The following is a 23,796-nucleotide window of genomic DNA, read 5'->3' on the forward strand; positions in this document are numbered from 1 at the left end:
ACTAACCTAATCATCACTATATATATCAAAATGTTAATGTTTTAGTAGCAGTATATTGCAGAGATTTTTGGACATTATATATATTATTTTTAATCTATTATACTCTTTAGCAGCAGTTTTAACACGTAAAAAACGCTTCTAAAGTTTCCTACAACAACACTCATAAAACAGCTGTTAAAGTCTTTCCAGCGAACATAAATACAACGGATTTATAGCGGTTTCTAAACCGCTGCAATAGGTTTTACAAAGTACTGTTAAAATCTGATTTATTAGAAGCATAGTTTACGCAATAAGTTATATCAATATATAATCATAGACACTTATTTCTAAAAAAATTAGTATGTTACACTAATTTCAATAGGCATAAAAGCAAATCTCTTCCATGAAAACAAACTTCTGAAAAATCAAAGGATAGATTCACCATAGAAACACAATATCCTTCACACTGCACACTTCCATATGTAGACTATGTAGTCAAAAGAAATAAATAGGCCAAATTAAGCTTTGTGTGGGCACTGATAACACTTAGTGAAGAGGCCAAAAGAGTCGACTTGCTGTATAAAATTAAGCATGCTTGCCCACCCACCAAATCCAAACCCAACGACCAACACCCACATCACCACAAAGCAATTCATAGAGTAAATCCCTGCCCACCCTCCCATGAAAGATGGGGGCCTCTCCACTGCATTCTGAAATCACCAAAAATACAATTAGAATAAATAAGTGTGTTAATCACAATTTTTTAAGAAAGATTTTGAAGCCTTTGAATTCATTTTTGAGATAAATATAATATAAATTTTAATTAATTTTTAATTTTTTTATATTTATCTTAAAAAAAAAAAGGATTTGTTTGAGGCGAATAAAAAAGCCGTCCCAAACGAAGCCTAAGTTAAATTTTTTGATGTAGCAAAACAGACATTTTTTTTCATTATTGTATAAAAATATGATGATAATATTTTTAGTCACACATTTTAAAATTTGATTAGTAACAATAATTAGATATTTTTGTGAGATTACACTTATGTTTTTCTTTTCTAATTTCATGAAAATTTTCTGTACTGCAGAAAAAATAATTTTCATTTTTCAAATGCTTAAAATAATTTAGATTTGGTTTACGACAGTTTTTTTTGGTTGCTTTTTATTAAAATATAATTTTTTAGTTTATTAAAATTTTATACTAAAAATTTACTTTAAAAAACAGTATAAAAACTGTTCCAAACAACATCGTAATTATCTATTGCCCTGCAAATCAGAATGACTCTCTACTTGAGGAGAAATTGTTCTGTGTGGACACCGAATGCAACTCTAAATTCGAAGACCAACCAAAATGAGCCACATCAGCAATACTGAGCGCGGTACCAAGTGATACCGAGCCGCAGTATCGAGCTGGGTACTAACATATCTTATTCTGGTTGTTCTCCAGACAATGTTTGGTGTCCACACAAAATAATTTCTCCTACTTGAGAGTGGAAATCAAAATTTTGGCGTGTTGTCATCAGATCTTAGAATGGGACTTTATGTGCTGATTTCTCTACTTAATCTTAGCATGGCTTGAAATATATATATTTTTTTTTGTAATACCTCTCTTGCTGCAGCCGGTGCAAAGGTTATAATGTGAGCAAGTGCAGGAATTATGTAAACAGTAAAGCTAACAAGCAAGGATCCAACAGTAGAGTTGATGGGACCGAAGAAGGGAAAAATGATAGCTAAGAACCAGATTGGGATCACCACAATCAGCCTCGCCAGCGCTCTCTTCATCAAGCTCTTTGTCTCGTGCATTCCTATAAGCTTCTCCCACACAAAATATAATGGAGTGCATGCAAATCCAAAGGTTATGAACTGCATCAGAGCAAATATAAGATCAATTAAGGCTTCGTTTGAGACGAGTTTCTTACTATTTTTTAAAGCAGCTTTCTACTATCAAAAACTAACTCAAATTTGCAATGAAGAAATCAGAGAACAGAGCTTTGCCTGGTGAATGAGCATGAGAATAATGGCGCTGTCCCGAAATCTTGTTCTGGGGAGCAAAGAGAAGGCATTGGCATGATCAAGAAGGAAGTCACCAAAGGCCCAGTAGACAGCAGAGGCCGATGGGAGCGTTAGAGTAAGTACATAGAGAGTTGCCATTAAGTATATGAGCTTAAACTTTTGTGGTTTCCACATTGAATGCATTATCTCCACAGTAACTGCGTGGCCACCAAATGTGTATAAAATATTTGTAGCTCCTGTGAAGTATAGAACCATCTTTGTTGGGCCTGAATGTTTCACATCTTTCACCTTAAATTAGGTGAAAAAAAAGACTTAGAAATTCATTCATTCATTCATTCTTAGGCTTTGTTTGGGACAGCTTTCTTATCGTTTTGAGATGGCTTTCTCAGGTTTCGTTTGTGCTAGAAAGCTACTTTAGAAAGCAATAAGAAAGCCGTCCCAAACAAAACCTTAATATTGATAATTTTGAAGTACCTGTCCATGGGTTAAGGAAGCAATAGTGAGATACCATGCAGTGTAAGTGGTCATAAGAAGGCCAAGGAAAGACCATATCCTGTAGTTGTGGAAAGATGGGATGAATACAGTTGTAGCACAGCAGGCACCAAATATGTATGTCCATGTTCTCTTGTCGAGATTATCATTTATATAATAAATATTGCTGCAAAAAAATTTTTAAATCATTTAAAAAGAAAAGATATGATAATTATTCTGCAAAAGATCTATCTGTGTACAGTAATACCTAGCACATGCAATTAGCTGAATCACTGAGCCAAACAGGAGGAAAGTGCAGTTGAAGAAGAGGCCAATGTTTCTCCAGTGTTTCCCAAGTAGCCCATCAAGGACCTCAAACCACTGAGGAAGAAGAAGTTTGATTTGCAGATTTTAATTAAACTTCATTGAATATATCCATATTTGATTGAAATTTTGAAGATTTGTGGAAATATAATAGCCTTTTATCAAATATTGTTCAAAGAAATAATAGATATTGTACATACAAATTGTATAGCAAAACTGTAGAGACTATTAAAATATTATACTAAGGCTTCATTTGGGATGGCTTTCTTACTGCTTCTTAAAGTAATTTTTTAGTACTAAAAAATTGCTTTAAGAAGCAATAAGAAAACCGTCTCAAACGAAGGCTAAAACTCTATTGCTTGATTGAAATAAAATCAAAATTTCTTTTTAAAAGCTTAGAATGGAACAGACCTGAATAACATGATTCCTGAAGTCCACCTTCTCCCTCTCCTTCCTAGTCCTGTACTCCACATACAGCACACTAATAAGATAAGCAGTCCAACTTCCCATCAACCCATAGAACAGCTGAAAAATGATTCCTGAAGCCATCCCCAATTGAGAGAATGAATATGGCAATGTAAGAAGCACTTGAGCCACCTATAAATTAATTAATTGAGCACCCAAAAAAATCAAAATACATTAAAAAGGTTAACAAGTGAAGATTAACAGAGTAATTAGTTATAAACTCAGTTGTTAGCAATGATAATACCTGATTAGAAGCACAGCTGAACCATGCATCATAAACAGAGCCACCATGCCATAGATACTTAGAAAGCTTGTTCTTTGAGTTCTTGGTATATTGCTCCTCTGTCTCTATCTCCATCTCGACATAGTTTCCAGCGATAACGGTCTCAAGCTTCTCGGCGGCCATTTCTTCTTCGTTTCACCTTCTTCTATCTTTTCTGAATTATTTTCTATTCTGGTTTGAGAGGAAAGTGTTGAGATTATAAAGACAGTTCTCCTCGCTTTGCTCTCTTCTCTTCTGTAGCCTACTAGCCTTCTCTGAACACGAGCGGGCTGGCCTACCGTGGCTTTTCCACCATTGGATCACGAGCCTATAAGATGATTCAGGGCTGGATCCCACCATACAGGGGAGAAGGCTCATCTGTATGACAACTGTAGCTGATGTTGCAGGAGCTTGATCTGGTTCGTTTAGCCATATATAGTCTTGAGATTGCTTCAGAAATGAATCTGAAAGAAAAAGGCAAGCTAAGAATGATGTCAGAAAGATAAAGTTAAATGTATTGATTGCGGAAAAAGAGGGAAGATTGTTTTTTTTTTTTGGGAAATATTGGGGCAGGGCCCTTTCATATATGAAAAAGATTACAAGTAAAAAGCAGAAACTATAACTCCTAATCTAAAAATACAGAGATTAGGAGTTCTAAAAGAAGCAAAATACAAGACCAAAAAGAAAACAAAGGCATAAGCCTAAAGGACTCAGGACGTTCTGGATTTACGATTGGACTGTTTCTCGAGCGGGTCTGGCCAGAACGAAGAACCCCTGGTTGCCAAATTGATCATCCAAGGAGTAGCTGAAAGATCAGCATTCATCATTGTCCTTTCAAAAATCTCATTCAGGCTACCTGCAAGAGCGACAAAATTTACAGGCGCCGCAAAAACAGCTTGCAGGAATCCCAGCAGCAACAACTTTAAGAACGAAGACCATAAGACTTCCAGCACACCAAAAAAGATACTAGATCGGCAATATTCTCTAGGCCCATTATAAGAATTTTTTATTTTGTTAAGATATTAGATGGAAAGAACCGTTCGATTTTGTCTCTGCCATCAGTATTGTGCTTTAACCAAGACTTTCCTTAAAATTCAATGCCCACTCTTTAGCCATAGGTTAGTTTTTTTTTTTCTTTTTGATTACTCAAGTTCAATATTTTTAATGGTGTTGTTGATGTAGGGAGATCATCGAAAAACTGCTAAAATCTCAAAAATATATTTATTTTTATTGCTCTTTCTACTGCTTACAATATTATATATAAGATACTAATAGAACTAACTAGAACACTCTAGAACATAAGTACAAATATAGGTAAAATTTTCCTAAGGCCCACTTTAGATATGATGCACCGCATCATTTGTGCTTGGACTTGAATCTATATATGAAATAAATGATACAAAGTATATATATATATATATATTAGATGGGATGAATGATTGCATTAAAGATGAAGGGATGGTGCCTCACATGATTACATCACACGTGCAACTACTGTCTGCCTTATATTATATTAAGGATGTGAAAAAAAAATTAGGGCAGGACATCCAGATTGAATTTTGATCATGGTAAATCTTAAAATTATTATTAAATTTATTTTAAGATGAGTATAATATATGAGAAATTAATCAAAATAATATATATTATATTTGTTATAAAATAAATTCAAAAATTTTGAGACTTATTTTGATAAAAATTTAAAATTATCTTAGCCAAAAAATTTCTATGAATATGGGTCTTGTGGGAATGAAAGGGTTCTTCTCTCTATTTTGATTTCAGCAAACAAATAATGATTAAAGAAGAACTTAGATGGGGCAGCGTTTCATTTCATTACTGTTACTTTGGGTTCCAAACTGAGCTTTAATTGGCTAAGAGATTATTAGTTATTCTTGGTGGAAGGTTGATGATAAAGATTGATGGAGATTGAGATTTTATTTGGGATAACTTTCTTACTGTTTTCTAAAACAACTTTCAGTACAAAAAAAATTTGAATTAGAAAACTTTGTACTAGAAAACTACTTTATATTTACAATTATTCATATTGCTTCGCTTTAATGAATTTACTAATGTGAAAGTCATGTGATTTTTTTTGTATTAAAAAAAAAAAATCCATCACAATTTTATTTTGGCACCTACCAATTTTCATATATCTCAAATTCATTGGTTGCTGGTGACCTAATTATTATATGAAAAGTAATTATGCATTGAGTTTTATCAATATTCATAATTACTTGACTATTCATCAATCATTTTACCCACAAACTACACTGTCCAAAATTATCAAATAAAGTATAAAGATTATCAAGGGCTGATGTATATAATTTTACATGATTTTGGAAGACCTTGGACATTAAAAATTAAGATTATCTTCTAATACAATCAAATTAGTCATTGAGAAAATTTTGTATATATATGATTGACGATCGAAGCAACTTTAAAATCGATATAATCTTAGGCTTCGTTTGTGATGCTTTCTTACTGCTTCTTAAAGCAGCTTTTTAGTATCAAAATATTAATTTTTTTACTAGAAATTAAGTTGTTTTAAGAAACAGAAAGAAAGTCGTCTCAAATGAAATCTTAATTATGCCAAAGAGAAATGATGATTTTGATTTTATGATTGAGTGTTATATCATCATATATTAAGTAACAGAGAAAAATAAATTAGAATCCTTTAAGGCTTCTTTTGGGATAGCTTTTTTACTGCTTCTTAAAGCAGTTTTTTATTACACTAAAAAATAATTAAGCCATCCCAGACGAAGCCTAAGTCTATGTAGAAGATCAGGAACAACCATATAGCTTGAACGAGTAATCAATGGCTACCATAACAATGAGATGGCGCGGGATTAATATATTAATTTCATCACTCTTAAGGGAAAATTCTATAAGATGGTAGTGAGGCCTGCAATGCTTTATGGTGCCGAATGTTGGCCTTTAAAAGAGAAACATAATACTAAGTTAAGTGTGGCAGAGATGAGGATGCTCAGGTGGATGAGTGGATTTACCCTTAGAGATAGGATATGAAATGAGCATATACGTGAAAAGGTTGGAGTAGCTCCAGTAGAAGATAAGATTAGAGAAAGTCGCCTTAGATGGTTTGGTCACATAAAACGGCGGCCTTGCGATGACCCAGTTAGGAGAGTAGAGGTATTAGATTTGGCTTATGTTAAGAAATGTAGGGGTAGACCTAAAAAGACTTGGTTAGAAAATATTAGGAATGACCTTTCTTTATTAGATTTAAACGAGAATTTGACTTTTAATAGGACACAATGGAGAAAAAGGATTCATGTAGCCGACCCCACGTAGTGGGATAAAAGCTTGATGTTGTTGTTGTATTCTTTTCATAAAGAATTCTCACTCAATGGTGGAAAAGACCTTTAGTTCATAAAATATAAATTGAAACTTGTCTTGATCATTAATTATTAGAGAGATCAATAACTTTATTAAGCAAAGCTTTAGATCTTGAATACCATCATTACCTCAGCCATGCATGTTCTTCTTTGGCATAAAATCAAAACCATTTCATGGCCTTCAATCTTTTTCAAAGAGGGGACCTTCTCTTTTCCTTTATTTTTTGTTATTTGCTCCTTTTGCTTTTTCCCAGGACTTGTGTACATTTTATGGGACCAAAGGATTAGGTTTCGATGTTCATTATTCATCAGTTAAGTCCATTCATCTTTCTTTGCAAGGCAAAATGAGATCTTATGTATCTTTCTTAGTTCCATGGAGTTGGTTTGTAGGTCAGTTGGCCATGTCATCCTTCTATTATTCTTCCAGCTTTGATAGATAGAAGATCTTTTTTAGTGTGACAGAGTGTTCAGATTCATCTTTTTTTTTTTTTTTTTTTTTTGTGGGACAATGAAGGTCAAATCTAAAAAAGAAGCAGACCCCTCCACTCTCTTTCAGGCACTAACCAAATGACTGCGAAGTATCAGCTACTAGCACTACAGGAAAACGCTCTGTTACCGACGGATAAAATCCGCCAATAACACTAGAAATCCGTTAGAAATTTTCTCTTTCCGGCGAAAACTGTTCCGACGATAATTCGGGGGTCGGAAAATCTAAACCGGCGAAACCTTTCCGCTCGGCGGTATTTATGGAGTCATTCCTTTCAGAAAATATTGCAGTCACTTGTAGTTAACAATGTGTGGCCTCATTAGATTCTTTCAAGAGTTGATGAACCTTCTTGCAATCGTTCTTGGCAAAATCTATTCATTGGACCATCACAATCATTGCGTTTAGGGGTGTCAATTTCGGGTCACGGGTCGGGTTCGGGTCGAACCCAGAACTAACCGGGTTCAAACGGGTCGACCCTAACCCGACCCGGGAAGGCAAACGGGTCGGAAATCCGAACCCGGACCCGACCCGGCGGGTTGCCGGGTTGACCCGACCCGACCCGGTTCGGGTCGAACCCGCTGCTGGCGGACGGCGACTCAAACGGGTCGGGTCCAACCCGGATTTTCCGGGTTGGATCCGGGTCGGATTTTCGGGTCGTGTCAAAAGTTGACACCCCTAATTGCGTTTATGATGTCATTAACTACTAGTTGTATATATGCCAACTGAGGATCTGAGGAAACTGACTTTCTTGTTTTGAAATTCATTCAACTGCTTGAAGATGATCATCTTTGTATAACTTTAAGTAAATTGTAGATTTTTTTTTTCCAGCGGTGAGATGATCATATTTTTCTCCTCTTAGGGGCTGTTTAGTATTGGATCTGATTTAGTAAATCCCGAGGCTTTTAAATTCTAAAAATTGATTGGTATGACAAATGTTAAATCTTGTTAAATTATGAGAAACTGTTTGGCAACAGATCTCAGGAATTAGGCTATTACAGATTTAAATATGAAATTAATTACTTAAATTAGTTTTAATTATTAATTATCTCATTTATCACTTTATTGAGTCCTGGAATATTCGCGGCAGTAGAGAAATATTAAGTTTAACGTCTTAGCTTTGTACGAAGATCCAACACACAATCAGATAAAAAAAGAGATGGTATAACATTTATAAGAGACGCCTGAAAAGGGGAAAAACCATGGGGCCTGGCCTAGTTTGAATGAATCAATTAGTATTTACAATCATTACAAAGGAGGTTCTTCATTGGAGGGAAGATCTTGACTTGATATAACTAATATACATCATATAGAATGCATTACACGGTGGAAATTAGAAGAATCAATATTGATATGTTAGTTTGGTTGGCATGACCATAGTCGACGGGTAACGGCAGTCGGAAATATCGTTGTTTGGCGACGGAGGTCGGAAAGACTTTAGTTGGTGGGCGACAGAGGTTGGAAGGACCATAATCGGTGGGCGATGCAGGTCGGAAGGACCATTATCGGCATGTGACGGAGGTCAGAAGGACTGTTATCTAGCGACAGGGGTTGAAAGGACCGTTGTCGGGTGGAAGTCCAAAAATAACTGGAACCCGGGTAGAAGTTCAGCATTAGTCGGTGACCGAGTGGAAGTCCGGCTTCGGTCAGCGATCGAGTTGAAGTCTAGCGCTAATAGGTGGTCGGGCAGAAGTCCAATATCAGTTAGTGGTCGGGAAGAAATCCGGCGTCAATTGGTGACAAAGAAGAATGCGGCGTCAGTTGGTGGCCGGGTAGAAATCCAGCTTCAGTTGGTGGCCAGGCAGAAATCCGATGTCAGTTGGTGGCTGGGTGGAAGTCCGGCATCAGTTGAAGGTCAGGTGTAAGTCCAATAATAATTGGAACTCGAGTGGAAATCCAGCATAAGTCGATTGCCAGGCAAAAATCTAGTGAAAAGTCCGACGACGGTCGGTGGCCGGGAGGTGGTTGAGGAGGAGCTTGGTGACAAGAGAAATATAGTCTCTCCTTGCTTCTATTTCTTGCTTGGGTCCCCCTTCCATGATAAATGACGGGTCCATTTATAATTTTTTGAGAGTGGCATGACCAGGAAATAGAATGAAGATCAAGGATAAATTAGGAATGGCTTGAATGGACTGCCGATGTTTAATCCCTTGATCATGGACCGTTTACTAGACATTTGAATTCTTAATGATATCAAAATTTGATGATCTTGGACTCATTGGATTCGTCTCGTCGAGCCGCTCGATTCGATTATAAGCATTTCACATTTGGAAACTGTTTGGTAATCCAAATTATGGATTGAACCTTCCAATGTGCTTTGAGTTTTTGATTTGGATCTATTTGAGCTTGGATTGGGTCGAATATGGGGCCGTTGGGTTCGTATTTCCAAGTCGTCCAGTTCAATTGTAAGTTTGCAGAAATCGGAGTTCAAATGGTCATGAATTTAATTTCCGAAGTTTCCAACTTGATTTTGCTTCGAGATTTGTATCCAATCAAGATAATTTTTTGAAGATATATCATACTTAAATATTCTAGTACTAATTAATTAAAATATAATATTAAGTATATAATTTTTTTTTGTATTTTAAAATATATTAATTAACTATTATAATTATGGAAGAAGACGCTCAATTCAACTATAAGCCTGTCACATTTGAATATCATTTGGTCATCAAATTAATGTTAGGAAGCTTCTAAACATGCTACGGCCCTTGATTTGGACTCATTTGGATTCAGATTGAACTGATTTTGATGTCGTTGGTTTGTCTCTTCAAGACCTTCAGTTTGACTATAAGTTTGCTTAAATCGGAGTTTAGATGATCTCGATTTTAATTTGAAATATTTTCAATTCATATTTGCATCGAGATTCACGTCTGATCAAAACTATTTTGTGGTGAAATATCAAGAATATAAAAGATCCTAAGATTGACTTATATATCTTTGAATTTATATTGAATTTAATGATATATATAACAGCTTAAATTGCATTAATCGCAACATAAAATTAAAAACATTAAAATTCATTATCATAACTTTAATATCAAAACATTCTCACATAAATTTATTTCAAAAGAAAAGCCCATTGATATGTTTGAACTCCATTATTTTGAAAATTACTGAAATATAAATTAAATGATAATTTTTTGAAATAATTAGATCAATTAAAATAAATTCATACACATATTATATATCTAAGACTTTAATTTAAAACCTTTTACCGATGAACAAATCAAAATGAGCTGCATATTAAATAATAATTTAGCTAATTGATGACATAGCCATTACATGCCGTTTGTAAACATTTATTTATTATATGCCGCCTGATATATGTGATTAATGTAGTTATTCCATTGCCGTTTCATCCTGAAAATTTTCTGGGAGAAAATAATTTTATGCAGTAACGGCAAGAATTATGAATTTGTTTGGAATAATTTCTTATTATTTTTTAAAGTAAAAAATATTCTTATAGAAAGATGGTTATGAAAACTGTAAAGAAGTCTTTTTTTTTTTAATTTTTAAATCAACTTTTTGAAAATTATTTTGTGCAGACCGAGAGAGAATTTAGAGATCAATCAGAATGCGTCATGTCATTTTTTTGCTTGGTACCAGTGCTCGATACTGTTGTGTATCAGGTGATATGACGCGTTCTAATTAGTCTTCGAACCATTCGGTACCTGCACAGAATAATTTCTACAGCTTTTTAGTATAATTTTTTTAAAGTAATTTAATAATGGCAAAAAACTGTATATAGAATAGACTAAGATTTTACTCGGGACATTTTTAGAAACAAAATTTTTATATGAAAAAATGTTTTAATAGAAAACTATTTTAAAAAATAGTAAAAAAAAAAGTTGACTAACCACCTGCGATGCACGTGATTAAACCCAAAGATATCATCGACCCGTTTCCAACTATTCAAACAGGTTCTTCCCGTCTCTTGTATTCCGTTTCTTTTCCCCGTCGGCATGGAAGCATCAGCAACCGGCGGCAAGGTTTCGTTCAAGGTCACCCTGACCTCGGATCCGAAGCTTCCTTTCAAAGTGTGAGCTTTTCGATTTTTTTTTTTTTGACTCCAATCCAAGCTTTACCTGCTTTGTCGATTAGCTAGGGTTTCTTTTCTGTTTCCAGTTTTGTTTTAATGCTCTTATCACTGCAATTCAGATTTAGCGTGCCAGAGGCGGCGCCCTTTACTGCCGTGCTGAAATTCGCCGCCGAGGAGTTCAAAGTACCTCCGCAGACCAGCGCCATAATCACCAATGGTATGTGTTATTGTAAAAGTTTATGTTTTGTATATGAGCGAGAGTCAATTAATAAGATTTCCTTTTTTATTTAAATGGAAACGGCTTATGCTTTTTTGTAGTGATTGTAGAATGGAATGGATTTACATTCATCTGATAGGATTTGATTTGTCATCGCACTAGGCATATATATTTATTAATATATCATCCTAATTTCTTGAATTCACTGGTATATCAATATCAAAATGAGCATATATGTGAAAAGGTTGGAGTAGTTCCAGACTTCCAGTGGAAGATAAGATTAGAGAGAGTCGCCTTAGATGGTTTGGTCACATTAAACGGAGGCCTTCCAATGACCCGGTTAGGAACGTTGAGGTATTAGATTTGACTTATGCTAAGAAAGGTAGAGGTAGATCTAAAAGACTTGGTTAGAAAATATTTGAAATGATCTTTCTTTATTAGATTTAAATGAGAATTAGACTTTTAACAAGGCAAAAATGGTGAAAAAGGACTCATGTAGCCGACCACACGTAGTGGGACAAAGGCTTGATGTTGTTGTTGTTGTACTGGTATATCAATATCAAAATGATCAATTAACACTTAGAAATATACCAATTTTTATTACTTTATGTTAATTTAGAAGAAATATTTTGATAATTATCTTAGGGACTGTTTTGCTGCAAGTTAGATTTAATTCAAATAGAAATTATAGAATGTACTAAATACAGATTTAGTAAATTTCAAAGGCATTAAACCCTGAAAACTCTTTGGAATGGTGGATGTTATATGTGGTTAATTCCTAGTAAACTCTTTGACATATATTTTTAAAATTCGGAATGTAAATGAAGGAGAAAAGAGGCATAATTAGGATAAGTGGTGTAAGTCTCTTAATTCTACTTCCCTCAGGATTTTATTATATCTAAAATTTTGCCTAAAATGGGAGAATAGTAGAATTAAGAATTTAGAAGAATGTATGTGGCTCATAAACCTACTTGACAATAGTTACCCTAAATTCTAGCTCAATCTCGGCTAAATCTTGCAACTAAACAACCCTTAAAGAAAACTTTTCCATCAAGAATTCAATATACTTTCAACAACATTGCATATAATAGTAAGGAAAGTAGCATTTTACCTCTTCAATATTAAACATAACAACAAGGCATATGCTTTATATTTAGAAACAAAATCATGTTGTAGAAACTAATGTCTTGAGATCTACATAATATTATTAGTCATATTCTTTACATGTGATTTTGGTAGTAATTATCAATATAAATGTGGTACATCTTATCTTTGCTTTGACCCATGAATGGTCCAACATGTCTACAAGGTACATCAGTTATCTGCGAAGTTCTATAGCTACATCCCCTTTTATATTAGTCAGCCACTCTTTCTCTTGTATGACAATTATGAATCTTTTTTATGAATTGAAATCTTTTATATGCTTCTTGACTAGTAGAACTAGATGTCCTTTCCACCTTGCAGAAATATGGCTCGTATCATCATATCTTCCTGGACTATTCCTCAAATGGTGTCAATTAGTTCAAACATTGGTATTTTTGGATTTTCTTATCATAGTTTTCCATGGCTCATGCAAAGTTCCTACCTTTTTGATACTTGACATATTGTATATGCCATTCAACTTTCACATCTCAAAGGTCCAACCATATGTGCAAAGTGAAGTATAGCCCTCTAATTGAATCCTATAATCTTATAAATGGTGCTTAACCTCTTTAGACAATTTTGCTTAATTTTGATGCTTTTTTTAATTGCATTACGGTTTTAGGGAATTTCTAAAAGATTCAATGCATTAAAATTTGGTAACATGGGAATCGGTTGGGTAAGCAACAATTGTGGGTGCCTCGATTAGTTTGTGGTTGTCTAGATTACTCTTGCAAGGCATCTTTCACTTCAACATGATCATACTTTTTAATGGAATGTGATGTATAGGAACAATATTATTCCATGTTAGTTGCAGTTGTGTCATCGACATACAATGTATGACCCTCACCTAGGTAGTGCTATTTGATCTTCATGCATTGGAATAAGTAAGGGTGGGGGTTTACTAGCTTATCTCTTATATTTTTCTCTTTTAACTATGAAATGAGTATATACGTGAAACAGTTGGAGTAGCTCCAATGACATATAAGATTAGATAGAGTCATCATAGATGGTTTGGTCACATAAAACATTAGCCTTTCAATGACCCGATTAGGATAGTAGATGTTTTAGAACCAGCCTATATCAAGAAAGGTAGAAGTAGACTTAAAAAGACTTAATCAGAAAGTATTAGAAATAACCTTTTGTTTATTAGATTAAAATGTGAATTTGACTCTTAATAGAACACAATGGAGAAAAATGATCCATGTAGCTGACCCCATGTAGTGGTATAAAGGCTTGATGTTGTTGTTGTATGATTCTCTGGTTTGACTTGTCATATCAATCAATATTTGAAATACAGACTTGCGCTCCATTGTATTGCTTCTTGGAATTAGGCTATGCATATGAAAATCATGTCTCCTTAGCCATATGAGGATTTCAGACATGTTAGCGATTAATGATAACAATGCATCCTTTCTCTTAGTCCATTTTCACAATTTTGTGCTTGCTACATTCAAATTTATAGTTTGTGAACTTCGCATCTTTCTTTAGTTGCCAACATATTTAATACATGATAACATAACATCCTAAGCCTAACTTGAAACTTAGGTATAATAACACAATTATTACAATTCATGCTCCTTGTTTTAAGTACATTAACTCAAAACACCACAAGTCCTTCATAAAATAAGAAAACTCATATAAAACTAGCATAATCTTCTCAAAACCAACATTATAATGAAATTAGAATATCTTTCTAACAATTGAAACAACATTAGCTTGTCTTTTCACACAAAAATCAACACTTCAATACTAAATCAAGGGACCTTCTCAACCCATAGTGAAAGATGATCACTAAAATTAACCAAACAACCCTAGATCAAAGAAATCAATTTATAGGATAAACAAGATTTAAGATGGAATGTCCAATTACTAGGAAAAAAACATCTAAAAGAGAGGTCTCAATGTATGACTGGCAATGGTGTTAGTGTCATGAAGGTATTACATGATGGGAATGTATTCAAAGCTCCTTGGCTTTTTCATGTCCATTTACTTCATCATCATTTGTAATTAGTCTTTCAAGTTTCCCACTATTGTTTCTTAGAAAATCCTGCTGATGAAAAGGTCCTTTGATCTAAACATATTGTAATCTTCCTCTTTGTCCTTGATGGTTGATTGGGAAAGGCTGAGGTTCTTTTAAAGAGAAGCCACTTACGGTAATAAGGACAATATTGAGGGTTTAAGCACACTGAAAGTGGGAAGGGGAGGAAAAGTAAGTAGGAGATAGAGAGGTTTTTGTACGATGAAGATGGAACTTTGGGCAGTTTACTGCTCCACCAATTATGATAAAGCAAATGGTTAAAGTCTTGGGTTAGTTAACTCTTCTAATGTTAAAGTTGAATAATAAGGATTGTCGACATATTAGTAAGAAGTAAATACGTATGACCTATCTTTTTTGGCCATTAGATTTTTTTGTTTTTTAAGTTCCAACTTCCAAGCACCATATTCGAAGACCTATATTATAAATAAGGTTTCCTTGAGGATTGTAGCATGCTTTCTTGTAATATGATCATTACTGTAGTTGTAGCTTAGAGTAATTTAATGTTTTTAGGTGAAGAATTTCATGCAATCATTTTTCTTTGCTTGTGTTGCTCTAATCTGTGTGTGATGTCATCATTCTTTGTGCAGATGGTGTTGGGATCAACCCTCAGCAAAGTGCAGGTATTCCCCTAGTGCCTTAGTTATCTTTTCCAGAATTCATCTAGATATTATTGTCTCTTTATTCTAGTTTTGTTTGTTTATCTTTGCTACTCCAATATCTGAATAAAGCTAAAGCCTGCTATGTTTTAGGTCAATCATGTATTAACCCACCAAAGCTTTTGGCATTATGGTTTTGTTACGTGATAAAAAATTTGTTGCAGTAGAGTGGGAGTTTTATGTCTTAATATTGTACAAAAATCTAACACGCGTAGAAAAACTTGTTGTTAGAAGATTTTTATGTTGAAAATCCGGAAATGGGAAATAGCATGAGGCCTAACCTAGTTGCAATAATCCACTATAGAATAAGAGATAAAAAACTCGTCTCTTCCTCATAATTGAAGAAGAGATTATATTGAGAACAATTGAGTGGTTCCCATTGTAGGGATTATAGAATTTAGATGTCCACAAGCGAACTGTTAAAAATCCAACAATTGTGTTAGATCTTAACAGGAGGAGATGGTGGCGATGATGGCTGATGGTTGTTGTCGGCAGTGATAGCTAGAAAATGCAAAAAGAGCTCTTTAGTTATCCCAGTTCTTGATAGAGAATGTGGTTCTATTTATAGGCATTTTTTATATGAGCATTTTTGTTAAGTTGTTCAGAATCCAAAGCACTCTGTCGTACTACCCATATTGAGTCACTTGATCGTAGATCGTTTATCAAACATTAGAATGAATTAATTATGTCAGAATCAAGTGATCATGTGCTCGTTAGATTCGTTTCATCGAGCCGCTCGATTTGACTATAAGCATGTTATAATTGGATGTCGTCTAATCTATCATGTTTATAAGTTTTCAAATATAATTCAAGTGCTTGATTTTGAGCTTATTTGGATTCAGATCGAATCATTTATTGTGCCGATAGGTTTGTGTCGTTGAGAAGATCAGTTCGACTATAAGTTTGCTAAAATTGGAATTCAGATGATCTCTAATTTACTTATAAAATTTTGCAATTTAAATATTGCCTTGAGATATGCACCGATCATATAAATTTTTTGGAATGGTATCAGATGTTGATTTCATAAAAAATATAAATATTCATGAACACCACTTTTAATTAAAATATGACTTTGTAACTAGATGTATTGATTCATTTTTTATTCACTAGCAGTTATTGGTGTTGATCATTATGCTTATGGTTTTGGTAATTCACATTTAGTTAGTATATAACCATTTATTTAGTGTAGCCTACCAATATTCTCACGAGGACATAGCTTTTAGAGCAAAGCTGACGCTTGAAGAGGAAAAGTGCCTTGTGAGTACACTGTGCTAATTATTGAATAGCATGTAGAATTTGAGATAGTTGCATAATTATACCATTTATATAATGTGATTTTGACCCGGGGGGTAACAAAGAATTTTCTGACTTGGTTGAGTATGATAGAGGGATGCAAAGATGAATATGTTAAAACTTTGAATGAATAAAATTAAATAATAATTTTAAAGAAGTGGAAATAGTCCCATTGAAGTTGAGAATAATATAAATGAGTGATTTAGTCCGTGTAGAAGATGAACATATAAGGCAACGATAAAATTATTGTGCAAAAGTTAGCTTCATAAGTGGTAGAATAAAGATGATAACTATAAGTTGTCTGAAAAGCAACCCTTTTACTTTCTATGTTATGATCTCACTGTTAAAAATTAGTGATAGTGAAGTTGATGATGGAAATCAAAATGTGAGTTGAATATGTCTCTAAAATATTTTCATGAATAATTACATTAGAGAGGTGATGAATAACATTTATCGAAGATTCGAAGATAAGATAGTGAAAAATTGATTTAGGTGATTTGAATATGTACAATAATGGAAAAAAATCCACCTATTAAGTTGGTTGATGAAACTAATGTCAAAGAATAAATAGAAAAATGGTATAATGAAGGTAGAAAAAGAAAAAAAATTATGAAAATATTTGTGCTGAATGGGTTTAACAACTCACATACTCAAATTGATATTAAAACCTAAGGTTAGGTCATAATGTCTGCTAGAAGTGGGGTTCAATATCAGGCAATGTTAGCCGATTAAGAAAGGGGATGAAATTTTAGAAAACTTGCAAAAGCAATTAATTGTGTTGATATATAAGGTCAAATGTGAGAAGATATAGATCAATTTAGAGGAAGAAATTAAATTTTAGCATTGGCTCATTCTCTTTCCAGTGAACGAGAAGTGAATTTTAACTCTATAGATGAATGAGAAGTAGGTTTAAATGGCTTAGACTGCATGAAATTCAACATGGTAGAAATTCTCAAAATAATATACTTGCAGAATTTATGATTATAAGACCTATGGTGTTAATAGATATCATACATATGAGTATGTAGGGGTGTGAGTCAAGGAGACTTGCGAGCCGGCTCGAGCTCGACACGATAAATGGCTCGTGACTCGGGCTCGGCATGGTAAATGGCTCGTGACTCGAGCTCGATGAGCTAATTCGCCAAGCTTGAGCTAGCTCCGACTTGACTCATAAGCTCGTGAGCCAGTTCGTTTAAAAAATATTAATATAAAATATACTTACAATATATTAGAATTCAGGACTTTAAATACAAAGTTGCTAAAAATATTTCAAAATTATATCCAAATTTCTTATATTAATTATTAAGTAATTATTTATTATTGTTCTTATAATTTCTTATTGTTTTTATAATTTTATTATAATAATTGCTTAAATCATAATCATTTTCTCTCTTCATAATAAACGAGCCAGCTGGAACTCGTAGAATAAAGCTTGAGCCCAAGCTTGAACTCGATTAATTAATCAAGCTCAAGTTCAAGTTAGAAGTGACTCGAGCTCGACTTGACTCATTTACAGTCCCATGAGGATGAGGATGATGAAATTACTAAGAAAGTATAAGTGTAGCATGAAGATCTAATGGAAGGATAAGATCCTAAAGTTTTTTCCCTTAATATTTTCTGGATTTAAATAAACTATTGAATGAAAAACTTTATTTGGCTAGCTTTAAGTGAGATTTAATAAGTTACTTTAATTTGGTTAGTATTAAGTGAGATGTGTTAAGTTAAAATAATTGGAGAAACTAAGATATATTGGGTAAGCATGAAAAAATAAAGAGAGAGGTTTGATAGTTTATAACTTGGCTTGAAATAAAAGTTCTCCCACTATCATACCCTGATTGTTTGTTTGATGGATTTTAATTCCTTAAAACAAGGAACATAGATTGTTACTTAAGAGATAAAATAATTGGAATTATTGATGCATATTGAAGTGATGGATTATGGAAGATCCCAAAAGTATCAGTTTCTAGATTTTGATTGGCTTTATGCATGAAATTAAAAGAGAGATCAGGGCCATCAGGCCTCAGATGATTCCATCATTTGAGCATACTTTTCAAATTGCAACAATAAATTTTAAGTAAATATTGAAATCTCATTCATTTAAAAAAGTTAATACACACTATAAATTTATTTCATCGTCAAAAATATTCAAACTCAAAATTTTGTATCTTCTACATTAAGATTACGGTAATACCACCATTAACAAGGATAATCAAGAAAATTCCATTACAAGTACAGCCAGTTCTAAAATTTTCACGAAACATTTTTAATGCTTTCAAACCAATTATCATGCAACTTACTGCCCAAAAATGAATTAAAATAGTGATGTGGTAGTCAAAGATGATGAGGAAATGAATGAAGGAGGTGGCATTCATGAATTGATAAAAGATAAATGATTTGGAATATGTTGAATTGGAACCTTTTTTAAATGCAGTGAGATGCATTGTTGTTACACCTAAAGATAGATCTAATAAAAAAAATTTTATATTTTAAACTTCTTTTGATTGTGATTATAAGATCTATCAACTTATAATAAACGGTAGAAGATGTATGAACGTTCTGGCTACTTCAGATATTTACCACGATAATGTAGTATCGTCAATATGGTTTGACCATTTAATGAATTTGGTTCAGACAGACTTGGATTCACATATTGCAATCCTAAATTGTTGAATAAGGTGACAAATGCACTAAATTAGCCTCATTTTCATATTTTTATGGATTTATTATCATTTTTTGCTAAAATTTTCTTTTATCTTTTTAATTTGAAATCAATTTTAAATGTAAGAAGTATAAGAATCCTTCATACTTGATTATGGTTTTAGGTCCTTGATATATATAATCCTGTATGGGCATTCTACTTTTCTTACCTTGAAGATAAGGGAATCGAATGTGTTGAAGATTCCCTATTTAATATCGTGCTGACAGAGGCGGCAACATAAATAGAAAAAAAATTGTTTAAATGAAGAATTAAGGAGATAATGATATGAAGACTGAAGAGATAAGAAAATTAGATGAAATAACATCTTCAAGGAAGGATGCATGAGAGATATGAAGAGGCAAGAAGAATATATAAGGTTTGGAGAAATAAATCAACTATGGAAAGAATGCTAGAGTAAAAGCTATTGTTATTTCATTATTAAGTTCAACTAATTGAATTACAAACTCTTAGTCATATTAGTAGAAAACTGGCCTTATGAAAAAAGATGAAACTACCTCTAACAAATATAAAAATGTCAAAAATAGTTCTAAAAATAACGGAAATTTACTAATATTGAACCTCAATACAAGCATGGATGATCATATCATACTCAAAAAATAAGCTCATAATGGATTGAGGTGGATTTATTCTGTATCACATGTTTTATATGTTCTTCATGTTTCCTATTGATTTTGCTATTTTGTTGCAAACTTTGGTTCTTTCTCTCTCTTCCACCTAAACACTTAGATTTCTTCAACTATTAAAATTACTCAACAACAATTCCAAATGAAATCTAAATTTAAATTCAAATTTTACATTTAATTCAAGTTCCTTTCCTAGTATTCCTCTATTAAATTAGCAAATCCAAATTTAAATATGGTATTTAATTAAGAACAGATAAACATAACAAGCGTATAATAACTACGGCATCAAGAAGCATGAATTCCAATATGCATATATCATACATCTTATTATCAGCGCTTGACCACAAGACATCAAGAAGTATGAATCCCTAAATTCATAAGCCCTTCTCCCAATAGACAAACTTCAAGAAAAAAGCGTTATCCTCCCTTTGATTTCAATGTTAGCAGAGTGCTACTTATATAAAATTAGATAAGTATGAAATAAATAAAACTAAAAAAAGATATGTTAGTTTTGTGTGGAATTTGATTTTGTCGATTAATCGGGTTGTACTGCTGCCTTGGACCTCAATTATATCAATAGAGCTCGTCGGCGGGTTGCAGGGGGTCCTCCTCCTGCTTGGGTTTGGGCAATTTGCACCATTTTTTTCGCACAACAATACAACGCTCTGATATTGTGTACACGAGTGCTCCAGCATTGCATAGTTTGCTTGGAGAAAAACAGAGAGTTGAGCACTATGGAGCCCCAAATCCAGTGCTGCGGCTGTGGCGCTCCAGACCCTAGAGCTATGGCGTTGTCAAGAAAATTGTTGACAGAGAGTTGAGAGTTGCGGCACTCCAACTTGGCTCTGTGGCACTGCAAAACAGGCGGTCAGTTTTTCTTTCTTGTTTTTCATTAAGGGTTGCGCCCTTGGTGGTTTGGTTGCCCTCTTTATATGTTCTAGTGTGAGAATGGTGCAATGTTGAAGAGAAGCAATGAGATAGTGGGAGAGAAAAGAGATTTATACTTTTTCTCTCAAATTTTTTTGGTGTATTGTGGCTCCATAGTTTTTTCCCGATTTCGAATTTTTCCATATTAAAGTGAGGCATTCCTCCTTCCAACATTGTTGATATTTCTCTAAAGGAATTTGCTTTAGCTCTTCCTAAATAGACCGCATCAAGATCGGAGTCTGATCATGATCTACAATTAGATGGAGTTTCTTCAGCTTAGGGTGTCTTTGTGTTTTTACTGCCAACACTTCTACTAATAGCATTTGAAAATGCTACATATGTTTTGATAAGATATAGATGCCATGTTGCGAAGTAAAGTGTCTCACAATTGATTTAGATTTATTTTAATGTAGGTTGATTTGCTTACAACTGATGCTGCTTTCTTGCAATAATAGTTTGGATTTATTTATTTTCATCAACATTGATTCTTTGTTACCAGAAATTGTTTTTGCACACAAATCTCGTTTAAATGGTCTTTGCCAGTTGTGATAATTGATAACTATATACAGATTTTCCCCATTTTATTTTTCTTCTTGTTATTTTTTATTGAATTTGAGAGCAAGTTCTATTGGCGTTGCACTATTGTTCTGGTAATAATCTTTGCACTGTTTGATTGTTGCTCATAGGCAATGTATTTCTTAAACACGGTTCAGAGTTGCGCCTTATACCTCGTGATAGAGTTGGAGCTCACATGCATAAAATTAGTTACAAATATTTTCCAGACTGGAATGATGAGTTTCTTGATTAAGCTTTAATTAATATGAACTCTTCGAATCTTTCTGTACTTGTAAAGAAGAAGATATAATGTTGTGCACATTTACTTGAATTATTTAAAATTTATCATGACAGTACATTATTGCTCTATAAATACTTGTTCAGACTTCATTGATGAAGGCTTTATTTAAGACAATTTTCTTATTGTTTTGTTTTTCAGATTATAATCATAATTTTTATTTGATTATTATTTTTTCACTATTTTTAATAAATTTTTGTGCTCGGAAGCTGATTTCAAAAAATTATTTTTTCTACAATAATTTTACAATCAGCTTTAGCAAAGTTGTAGTCATCCCAAATGGATTCTAATTAAATAAGTAAATCCTTGACCTTATTGTGTTTGCATCAAGGTTTTAAAAATTGGATCGGCTAGTTCAACTGATTGGACCTAGGATCGGTCCGGAGGCCGGTCCAGTCCAAGAGTAAGAATCGGTTTGTAATCGAACCGGCTAAACCGCCAGTTGAACCGGCGGACCGCCCGCATTAAGTTGAACATCTCAGTTTCAAAAATCTTTAATGTGAGTTGCTGATCACACATCTGAGGGCTGAAAACGCATATTAACTTTAAGATTTAAGCTTTTAACAAGCAACTTCACTAATTCCATTTGAACCCTAAAGAAAAAACAACGATTCACTCACGCAGACTCTGAGTTTGCTCTCCCAGGTCATGAGTTGCTCCCACTTCGTTTGTTTCTTCTTGTGTTTCTCCCAAGTTGGTTGCTTGCAGCTCTTTCGTCCCAGACTCGTGAGCTTCTCCAGTTCTCCCAGGTTAGCCACTTGCACCTTTTTTGTAACAATGTGTTGTGCTAAGTTTTTGAAATTTCAATTTTCTGATAATGGCTCCGAGTTTTCTGAAAATCTGATATTGCGTTTCCAAAATTTCTGAAATTGTTTTGAAATTGTTTTTCTGAAGTCGCTGATGTTAATGCTTGCTCCGAAATATCTAAATTTGCACTGAAATTGTGTTGACAATTGATATTGTGTTTCTGAAATTTGAGCTATATTTTGACCAAACCAGATGCTTATAGAAAATCATGAAAGATGGTAAATATATCAGCATTAGAGTGATAGAGAAAATAAAGTTTTTAATCATTGGCTTGGCTTTGCCACCCCAATGAATGTATTTAGAGTTATCCCTAAGAATGGAAATGTCAGAAATGAGCAGTCTAAGAGCCTCAGGAAATCTAGGAGGAAGAACCCAATCGTGCTTTTGTATGGAATTTTTCACAGTAGGACGAGTATCAACAGGTAGAGCTGTCAAAATCGGGTAATGGGTCATGGGTCAGGTTCGGGTCAACCCGAAACTGACACAACACTATTCGACCCGACCTGAACCCGACCCATTTTTTTGCAAATGGGTCGGTTTTCCTAACCCGAACCTGACCCATTTTAGATATATTTTACTATTTTTTTATTTAATTCGATTTATTTAAACCGAAATCAAATTAAGGTAAGATTTATTTCAATCAATTTAAAATAAATCAAGTTTAATTTAATTTAATTTTGGTAATAATGTTTATTATTTTTTAGAAATATCATTTACTTATTTCATAACAATCTCTTAAAACCCTCCTAAATTAATAAAAAAAGGGTCAAATCGGGTTGATTTCGGGTTTCCAGGTCAAACCGAACCTGATCCGGTTTTACAAATGGATCGAAATTCCTAATCGGAGGTCAATCCGGACGCGCCATGTCATCCAATGCAATGTGTTTTGGGTGACGTGGTGTGTCCGAATTGGCACATAATAATTTTTTCATAAATAGGTGGTTTACATGCGTCTTTCCAAGAAATAAGATGCAACGTTTTTGCATTTATATCGCCAGGGAAAAGAAACCAAGCACATATCTTATTGAGATATTTGATGCAAGTTTTTGATAAAATGGGTCCTCTAATCCAATTTGCTATAGGATTAGCTATGATAAATTTGAGGTACTGTAATCTCCCAGCTACTGAAAGAGATT

The 23,796-nt window shown here is 33.6% G+C and overlaps 2 protein-coding genes across 2 annotated transcripts; one reads left to right on the top strand and one right to left on the bottom strand.

Moving 5' to 3' along the window:
• Window positions 1-323: 323 nt before the first annotated feature.
• On the bottom strand, window positions 324-4,060 carry LOC110112324 (auxin transporter-like protein 3). The gene is made up of 7 exons (XM_020844514.2): window positions 3,494-4,060; window positions 3,196-3,381; window positions 2,729-2,841; window positions 2,464-2,647; window positions 1,972-2,277; window positions 1,582-1,839; window positions 324-689 (listed from the first exon to the last, which is right to left on the bottom strand). Exons 1-7 carry the CDS (start codon window positions 3,653-3,655, stop codon window positions 498-500), a joined length of 1,401 nt encoding a protein of 466 aa, XP_020700173.1. The 5' UTR covers window positions 3,656-4,060; the 3' UTR covers window positions 324-497.
• A 7,163-nt stretch (window positions 4,061-11,223) lies between these two features.
• On the top strand, window positions 11,224-21,970 carry LOC110112328 (ubiquitin-fold modifier 1). The gene is made up of 4 exons (XM_020844519.2): window positions 11,224-11,384; window positions 11,504-11,601; window positions 15,370-15,402; window positions 21,687-21,970. Exons 1-4 carry the CDS (start codon window positions 11,308-11,310, stop codon window positions 21,806-21,808), a joined length of 330 nt encoding a protein of 109 aa, XP_020700178.1. The 5' UTR covers window positions 11,224-11,307; the 3' UTR covers window positions 21,809-21,970.
• The last annotated feature ends 1,826 nt before the right edge of the window (window positions 21,971-23,796 follow it).

The sequence above is a fragment of the Dendrobium catenatum genome, unplaced genomic scaffold (genome assembly GCF_001605985.2).
Source record: "Dendrobium catenatum unplaced genomic scaffold, ASM160598v2 fragScaff_scaffold_621, whole genome shotgun sequence".
Lineage (NCBI taxonomy): Eukaryota > Viridiplantae > Streptophyta > Magnoliopsida > Asparagales > Orchidaceae > Dendrobium > Dendrobium catenatum.

What these genes read in the sequence shown, in the direction of transcription:
- LOC110112324 (XM_020844514.2), bottom strand. Translation starts at nt 3,655, where the DNA reads ATGGCCGCCGAGAAGCTTGAGACCGTTATCGCTGGAAACTATGTCGAG. An exon ending in TCAGCTGTGCTTCTAATCAG is followed by an intron (nt 3,382 to 3,493) that starts GTATTATCATTG and finishes ATTAATTTATAG; the next exon opens with GTGGCTCAAGTGCTTCTTAC. An exon ending in CAGCTAATTGCATGTGCTAG is followed by an intron (nt 2,648 to 2,728) that starts GTATTACTGTAC and finishes ATTTTTTTGCAG; the next exon opens with CAATATTTATTATATAAATG.
- LOC110112328 (XM_020844519.2), top strand. Translation starts at nt 11,308, where the DNA reads ATGGAAGCATCAGCAACCGGCGGCAAGGTTTCGTTCAAGGTCACCCTG. An exon ending in CCGAAGCTTCCTTTCAAAGT is followed by an intron (nt 11,385 to 11,503) that starts GTGAGCTTTTCG and finishes ACTGCAATTCAG; the next exon opens with ATTTAGCGTGCCAGAGGCGG. An exon ending in CAGCGCCATAATCACCAATG is followed by an intron (nt 11,602 to 15,369) that starts GTATGTGTTATT and finishes TTCTTTGTGCAG; the next exon opens with ATGGTGTTGGGATCAACCCT.